General features: G+C 47.1%; 1 protein-coding gene across 2 annotated transcripts; it reads left to right on the forward strand.

Moving 5' to 3' along the window:
- Positions 1–738: 738 nt before the first annotated feature.
- LOC141076949 (uncharacterized) lies at positions 739–5,023 on the forward strand. 2 transcript variants are annotated; one of them, XM_073564147.1, is made up of 3 exons: positions 739–1,114; positions 3,412–3,543; positions 4,393–5,023. In XM_073564147.1, the coding sequence occupies exons 1-3, from the start codon at positions 979–981 to the stop codon at positions 4,986–4,988; spliced, it is 864 nt and encodes a 287-aa protein (XP_073420248.1). In that variant the 5' UTR covers positions 739–978; the 3' UTR covers positions 4,989–5,023. The 2 variants fall into 2 exon arrangements, with proteins under 2 accessions (XP_073420248.1, XP_073420247.1); XM_073564146.1 differs by lacking the exon at positions 4,393–5,023 and having other exon boundaries at positions 785–1,114; positions 3,412–4,386.
- The last annotated feature ends 3,277 nt before the right edge of the window (positions 5,024–8,300 follow it).

The raw sequence follows: 8,300 nt of genomic DNA on the forward strand, positions 1-8,300 counted from the left end.
ACGCCATCCTCCCTGCTAAACGCCACACAGACAGCAATCGCCCAGAGCCCTCTGAATATTCCTCTTCAACTGGTACCAGAAACTACCCTTAGGCAAACACCAAGTCAGCATATAAGCTCTAACCTTGGTAGTCGAAATTCCATACACCACAGGTCTTTATCCCCCTCCTCAGGGGATTCCCATCACCATTCTCGCTGTCCCTCTGTCTGTCGCTGTTCCCGTTTCAGTCAAAAGCGAAGCTCCAATAGAAGCCGTCACAGATCGCGGTCATCCAGGTGGCGGTCACCTTCTACTTCTGAACAGTCCGACGCACCCGAGAGTTGTCGCAGCAGGCGGTCGGGGGCATCCAGAAGACGGCGTACGAGATCTCCATCCCAGTCAGCCAGACGGAGGGCCTCCTCAACACCAATTGGGACCTCCGGTCAGATCGTAGTCGGAACCAGTGCGCAGCTATCATCGACAGCATATCCACCACGGGCAGACAGCAGTCATCAGGTGCCACATGCTCCACCATCATATCCACCACGGGCAGACAGCAGTCATCGGCTGCCACATGCTCCACCATCATATCCACCACGGGCAGACAGCAGTCATCAGCTGCCACATGCTCCAACATCATATCCACCACGGGCAGACAGCAGTCATCGGCTGCCACATGCTCCACCGTCATACCCACCACGGGCAGACAGCAGTCATCGGCTGCCTCATGCTCCACCGTCATACCCACCACGGGCAGACAGCAGTCATCGGCTGCCACATGCTCCACCGTCATACCCACCACGGGCAGACAGCAGTCATCGGCTGCCACATGCTCCACCATCATATCCACCACGGGCAGACAGCAGTCATCGGCTGCCACATGCTCCACCGTCATACCCACCACGGGCAGACAGCAGTCATCGGCTGCCACATGCTCCACCATTGCCCACAAGCCGGGAGGAGCTATCACTTCAACCCATTTCAGGTTCCGTTTCTGAGATGGAAGTCCAGCAACATTCAACGGGTCTTGGGAGCGCAGAGTCATCAAAGGTCACCAGTCATGGGCAGGACATCACCACCACCAGAGTCGGGGTACCTCCATCTCCTGGAGACTCTCGATCAGCGAGGAACAGCGGTGAGTTTGGCATAATCAACGCATCTAATAATACACATGACGCTGTGGAAAACAGCCTGGTATCTGCTATCAGGGCGTTAGTTGACCACTTACACCAGCCGGGAGGTCAAACCGTTACTAGGAATATACCTCAATTAGCTAGTTTACACAAAGATGCTTTTTTCTGTGGAATTAGTCCACTAGGTACACACATAGACCAAGATTCAAAAGAAAAAAATTTGGAATAATGATTACGTTGACATATGGTCTCTGTTATCAGCAGACCAGCAGTCAGTAGATAAGGAAAGGAGGACTGGCGAATGGTCATACGATAGAAATAGAGGTAAAATAGCGCATACCATGAACAATTGGCTGCAGGCCTTCGCAGTCCTAGGATGTATAATGGGTCAAAAACACCCAGAACGTTGCTCTGAGTTATTCATATACCAGGATTTAATATATAACTCCTATAAGTCTCATGGCGGTGTTGCTTGGAGGCGCTATGATGAGGAGTTCTGCAGGCGGCTGGCCCTGCAACCAGATCTAGGATGGGGAGTAAAAGCCACAGATGTCTGGCTACGATTAATGCTTACACAAAAACACCCCCCCCTTTTCATCATCGGCCACTAGTTTGTCAGCAGCCGCAGGCCAGAACTCAGTGGTCGTACGGAGACCTGGGGCCTGCTTGTTATACAATGAAGGAAACTGTCGCTTTCAGGCGGCATGCAGATATAGACATCATTGGGCAACCTGCGGTGGCGGACACCCTGCATCAAGGTGTACACGCTTCGCAAACGCAAATTCTACGAGGCAAAACCCCGGTGAGCGTAGCCGCCATGGGCCCCTGGCTAAGCCTTTACCCCAATAAAGAAGCTGCTCAGCAATTATCTGACGGTTTTAGGTCCGGTTTTTTCATCCCCTTTAAATTTAACCTAGCACCAACATCAGCTAAGAATCTAAAATCAGCTCGGGAGTTCCCGGAGGTCTTACAACAAAAAATCATGAAAGAGGTCGAACTCGGCAGGATGGTGGGCCCATTTCAATCATTACCATTTAAAAATTTCAGGATTTCGCCCTTAGGTATTGTGCCCAAAAAAGAACCCGGTAAATATCGGCTAATTCACCATCTATCTTACCCTAAAGGCGATTCGGTCAACGACGCAATTCCCCCCGAAGACTCGTCGGTAACTTACGCGTCGTTCGACAGAGCAATTGAGCTTGTGCGAGCAGCGGGGCCCGGTGCCCTGTTGGCAAAGACCGATATAGAGTCAGCTTTCCGTCTATTACCCGTGCACCCTGAATGCTTTCATTTGTTGGGTTGTAAGGTGGACCAGCTTTTTTATTTCGACATGTGCCTGCCCATGGGCTGCTCCATTTCCTGTCACTATTTCGAACTTTTCAGCACCTTCTTAGACTGGGTAATACGTCACGAAACAGGCAGCAATTCCACAATCCACTACCTCGATGATTTTTTGTTTGTGGGTCCCAAGGAATCAAAACTCTGTTCTTTTCTGCTTCAAAAGTTTAAATTTATTTCTAGGCTTTTCGGTGTCCCACTATCGCCGGAGAAAACGCTCGGTCCGTGTACTGTTCCCCCTTTCCTAGGTATTGAAATAGACACAAACGAGATGATTTTTCGTTTACCAGCGGATAAAATAGAAAAAACACTCCAAATGGTTAAAAGTTTCCTCGTTGTAAAGAAAGTCACCCTCCAGCAGATGCAGTCCTTACTAGGTTTACTCAATTTTGCTTGTCGCGTTATGCCAGTTGGCAGGGCTTTCTCACGCAGGTTATCATTAGCTACAAAGGGCATCGCCCAGCCGGGCCACAGAATCAGAATTAATCGCTCAATGAGAGCGGATTTGTCCGTGTGGAATGCATTCTTGGAAAACTACAATGGCCATACATGTGTCATGTCTCAGGAAAGGCTAAACAGCGCCCTAGGTCTACTGGTGGGTGCGGATCTCACAAATGGTTTTGTTGCAATCTACTGCAACCAATGGTGCAAAAGCAGATGGCCGGACATATGGACCTCTGCCAACTGGGGCCGCAACCCCGTCTTGTGGGAGATATTTACTATAGTTACATCTGTCGAACTATGGGGTGACAAACTAAAAAATGTAAATCTCAGATTTCTAATCAAAAATCCGGGAACCGCCAAATGCTTGAACAGTATGTCTTCCTCATCACCACCGATTCTTGCGCTGTTGCGCCGCCTTGCACTATTATGCCTTAGACACAACATCTGGTGCCGAGCCAGAGTGACGCCTACTGTGGATGATAAAATGGTTAACTCTCTGTTGTCTTCCGATTGGCAGGCCTTCAAAGTCTTCCTTCCCAGCGCAGAACCAACGGGCCTACTGTGTCCTCCCTCCCTCTGGGACACAGTGGCCAATCACTGATGCCCTTGATTCGAGCCTCAGTGACACCGGCTACCTGGCAGGTCTATGGTAAGGCATGGGAAGAGTGGTGCTCGCTAGTAAAAGGGAGGCCAGTTGATACGTGTGTTCGGGCGAGATGCGACGTGGTGGTAGAACTCCTGAATCTGCTCAAGAGTAGAGGTGCGTCGGGTACATTAGCGCAGCGTAATTTAACGGGAATAGCCTTTTTCTTTCAGCTAATGGGATGGGCCGACGTAACTAAATATTTTTTCATCAAGCAAGCCGTTAAAGGCTGGAGAAGGCTCCAACCCAGTCAGGAATGTCGTCGCCCCATTTCTTTAAGTCTGTTGCACGATATTATAACAAAATCTGAAACGGTGTGCAAGTCTCAATACGAATCTGCCCTAATATCTACAGCGTTTGCAATCGCATTCTTCGGGGCGCTGCGGATTAGTGAACTGGTGCCGCATTCTAAAACAGCACTAATAGGCGGGTTAATTAATGAGGATCTCGTAATATGCAGCGACGCTCTGCGCATTAGAGTGCGGAAATCCAAATGCGATCCCACCGGTAGAGGGTCGTGGGTCCTGGTCAAGGCTCTAGAAGGCCCCATATGCCCTGTTAAAATAGTAAGACACTACGCGGTTATAAGACACGAAAGTCGTTTTTTCCTCTCACACACCGACGGGTCCCCACTTACTAAATATCAATTTCACACAATTTTTAAAAAATGTCTACAAGCTGTCGGTGTAGACCCCAAAGAATACGGAACACATTCTTTTAGAATCGGAGCAGCCACTGAAGCAGCTAGGGCCGGTGCAGCTGAAGCTGAAGTACAGAGATTGGGTCGTTGGAAATCCGCATGCTTTGCAAGATACATAAGACCAGACCTGCTATAACACATCTTGTTTCTTACAGGAGATTATAAGCCCGCTGTTTGGGTTTTGGGACATTCTTTTATTTATTGGGCATGCAAAAGAGCCGAGATACGCCCCGGTGGAAAGAATTTTTACTTCCCACAACTAGAGGTCACCTGGAGAGGCATCCGAGGGCTCCAGTGGGAGCAGATTTTCCCGGAGTTGATTAAAATTTCTAAATCGGCTAAAGGGCCGCTGATATTGGTGTTACATGCTGGTGGAAATGATTTGTGCAAGACAACAGGAGCGGAGCTCTTCACGACAATGAAAACCGACATAAAGCGGGCTGTTTGTCTTATACCAGATATGGTGGTGGTGTGGTCTGATATAATATCACGAACAGTCTGGCATGGAGCTAAAGACCCTAAAGCCATTGACAAGTCAAGGAGAAAGATAAACTCGAAAATGGCAAAGTTTGTGAAAGAGAACTTCGGCATCGTGGTTCACCACCACAATCTGGAAGAAAACATCTCACCCCTCCTGAGACCGGACGGCGTTCATCTAACAGATATCGGGCTAAATATGTTCTTATTAAACTTGCAGGACGGGGTTGAACAGGCCTTAATGATGTTGTGTGGGGGTCGGAGTCCTGTGTAGGTCATACACATGATCCTCCGTGGCGGTAGTGTAGAGGGCGGCAAGGTTCGTGACCTCTCATCAGCCGACGTGCCCAGCGGTCGCGGGCCTACAGCTGTGAGTCTGTTGCGAATTGTACTTGCCTCACTCTGCTTATTAATAAACTGTGACCGACCTGTTCAACCCATCCATGCTTGTCGGTGTTTTGTTATTACGGGATTGGTGGGAGGCGGGATGGCACTGCTTACGACACACAGGTCTCTGCAGTCTGGCAGGCACTGTACTGAATAAGGATGGTGCCTCTGACTGTAGAGCCCCCATGGATTTGATGATAAGTAAACTCCGTGCAGTGCCTCCTCCTCTCACACTAATCCCCCTCCCCAGGTGACTAGGACGCCCCACGGACCAATGGAAAGTGAATGGAAGGGGCGTCCGGCCATACCCCCAGGGGTTAAATTCAGATGCTGGGTGGGGGTCTCTCTCTTTCCTCCCCGGCTGATACCTAGAAGCTTTTGTCCCACCCTCCCTCCCTTATAGATTAGAAGATATTCGGTGGTTTTGTATTAAAATCTCTAATTTCAACAACAACAAAAAAAAAAAAAAAAAAAATGTATATATATTTTTACATAATTGGTTGTGCACATATATTATTCATGTTATCTGGTTACTATGTCACAGCGGTAGTGTAGAGGGCGGCAAGGTTCGTGACCTCTCATCAGCCGACGTGCCCAGCGGTCGCGGGCCTACAGCTGTGAGTCTGTTGCGAATTGTACTTGCCTCACTCTGCTTATTAATAAACTGTGACCGACCTGTTCAACCCATCCATGCTTGTCGGTGTTTTGTTATTACGGGATTGGTGGGAGGCGGGATGGCACTGCTTACGACACACAGGTCTCTGCAGTCATGACAAAGACAGATGCAAAAACTGGGGTACCTGTACATGTACACTGTGTTCATACCTGCATAATTGGGGACACCCATGCAGTGTATTGAATCTCCCAGTGGTTCTCTGTCTTGGCGTTGCTTCTCTGATATTCCAGATGGATGATGTTTAAAAGCCTCTTGGTGATGATGTAAGTATACTGTATGTACTGTAGTTAATCTTTATATATACTTAGTCATTAGATGTATTTAATCCCTATATGTAATTAACCTTTTTATATTAAAATATACAAAAGTGTACGCACTCATACTATTCAATCATACTATTCCTTTAATTTTGTACTTTGAAATAAAAAAGCATTATATTGCAAGTATTAGACATCTTTAAAGCCGTATCTGAACCTTAGTGTTAAAAAATTGTCAAATAAAATAGCCAAATTATCCATTAAATAACTCTGCAAAGAGGGAACCATCATACCATTAAAAAATGCAAAAAGTTGATTGTCCTTCAATGTACTGCATCCTGCTCTCAACATATTGCCGGGATTCCATTACCATTTGAAAACCAAGAAAGGGTTTAACAGCTTGAGGTTTCATGGTGCACTCCTTTTTTTTTTTTAAACTAACAATCTCCTGTCTCCAATCACGTCATTCAGACTGCATTGTCGGTTATTCTCCAAAGCTTAACTGAAAACATACTCGATTTTGTGTCACATTAGTAAACTTTATCGTCTTGCAAGGATTTAAAGTAAGGCTACTTTCACACATCAGGTTTTCGGCGTCAGGCGCGATCCGGCGTCGTGCCGGAACGCCGGATCCGGCAAATGTTTCTGAAAACCGGATGTGACGGATCCGGTTTTCTGCCGGATCCATCTTTTTCTGGACAGACAAAGCCGGATCCGTCTCATCCGGTTCATCCGTTTTTCTATCCGTTTTTTCGACGGATTACGCCGGATCCGGTTTTTAAAATTGACCCTTGTGGCCTTCCGAACGGGATTGGCTACTGGAAAACTATATATAGCGTGTTCCTACAGCCCTTCTTTGACAGGTTGTAGAGGAGAAAGTGCAGGTTGGAGAGAAGAGCAAGTTACTGGCGAAGATGGATGTTGTGATTGGAAATATTTTGAAGAATTTGGCGGATTTTACAGCGGAGGCGAATCGTTTGAGGGTGATTGTTCTGGAGAAGGAGAGAGCGAGACAGCAGCGCATCAGGCATCGTAGACAACGTTTGTGGATCCACCCCATCACAGCCAAGAGAATGACGCGTGGGGTCTATTCTACACTATGCATGGACCTTCGACGAAACCCGGATAAATTTTTTGGATATGTTAGGATGAAAATGGAGAATTTTGATTACTTGGTGGAGCGCATTGCACACCTCATAAGAAAAGCGGACACCTATTGCCGCTTCTCTGTTTCACCCGCAGAGCGTCTGATGGTGACTTTAAGGTAAGCCACATTTATTGGATATGATCGCATCAGAGCACGCTTTCACTACAATCTTGTTGGTGGTAATTTGTATCTCCAAGTGTTATAGGTCAGTTTTGGTATGTAATGCTGTGATTTAAAACTAATTTATTGTTTTTTAATTCCCCACAGATTTCTTGCAACTGGAGAATCCCTTTCGTCACTGCATTTCCAGTACAGACTCAGGATTTCCACCATATCTGGAATTGTGAAGTACACATGCCGTGCACTGTGGGACTCCTTAGCTGAAGAGTTTTTACCAGAGCCCACAACAGAGAGGTGGATTGAAATTGCTGACAAGTTTCAACAGATATGTCAGTTTCCAAACTGCTTGGGCGCTGTGGACGGGAAACATATCCGCATTGTAAAGCCAGCTGGATCGGGATCGGAATATTTCAATTACAAGAAATATTTTTCAATTGTCCTCATGGCCATCGCTGACGCGGAATACAAATTTATTGCGGTTGATATTGGGGCCTATGGCCGCTCCAATGACTCTCAAGTTTTCAAACTGTCTGCCATGGGGCGTAAACTGTATGGAAACACCTTCCAGTTCCCACCACCTAGACCGCTGCCGCAAACATCTGGTCCACCTATGCCATTTGTCTGTGTAGGGGATGAAGCCTTCCAGCTGTCAGAACACCTTTTGAAACCGTACTCTAGCAGAGGATTGACAAGACCAAAACGCATTTTTAATTACCGCCTCACAAGAGCAAGAAGAATGGTTGAATGTACCTTTGGTATTCTGACAGCCAAATGGCGGGTCCTATTGACTGCGATCAACCTCAAGACAGAAACTGTGGACGAGGTGATCAAAGCGTGCGTGGTACTCCACAATTTTGTTATCTGCAAGGAACCCATTTCCATTGAGGACACCTCTGAAGAAACCACCTTGCAAGATTACCATGACATTACCACTAGAAGTTCTGTGACGGTTTCAGTAATGAGGGACAATTTTGCACTATACTTTATGTCACCTCAAGG

This window comes from Dendrobates tinctorius, unplaced genomic scaffold (assembly GCF_039654945.1).
Source record: "Dendrobates tinctorius isolate UK_male_01 unplaced genomic scaffold, ASM3965494v1 ptg000015l, whole genome shotgun sequence".
NCBI lineage: Eukaryota > Metazoa > Chordata > Amphibia > Anura > Dendrobatidae > Dendrobates > Dendrobates tinctorius.

Excerpts from the sequence above, each read along its gene's own strand:
- LOC141076949 (XM_073564146.1), top strand. The coding sequence starts at position 979 with ATGGAAGTCCAGCAACATTCAACGGGTCTTGGGAGCGCAGAGTCATCA. Across the intron at positions 1,115-3,411 it reads TCGATCAGCGAGGAACAGCG|GCCTTCAAAGTCTTCCTTCC; the intron begins GTGAGTTTGGCA and ends TCCGATTGGCAG.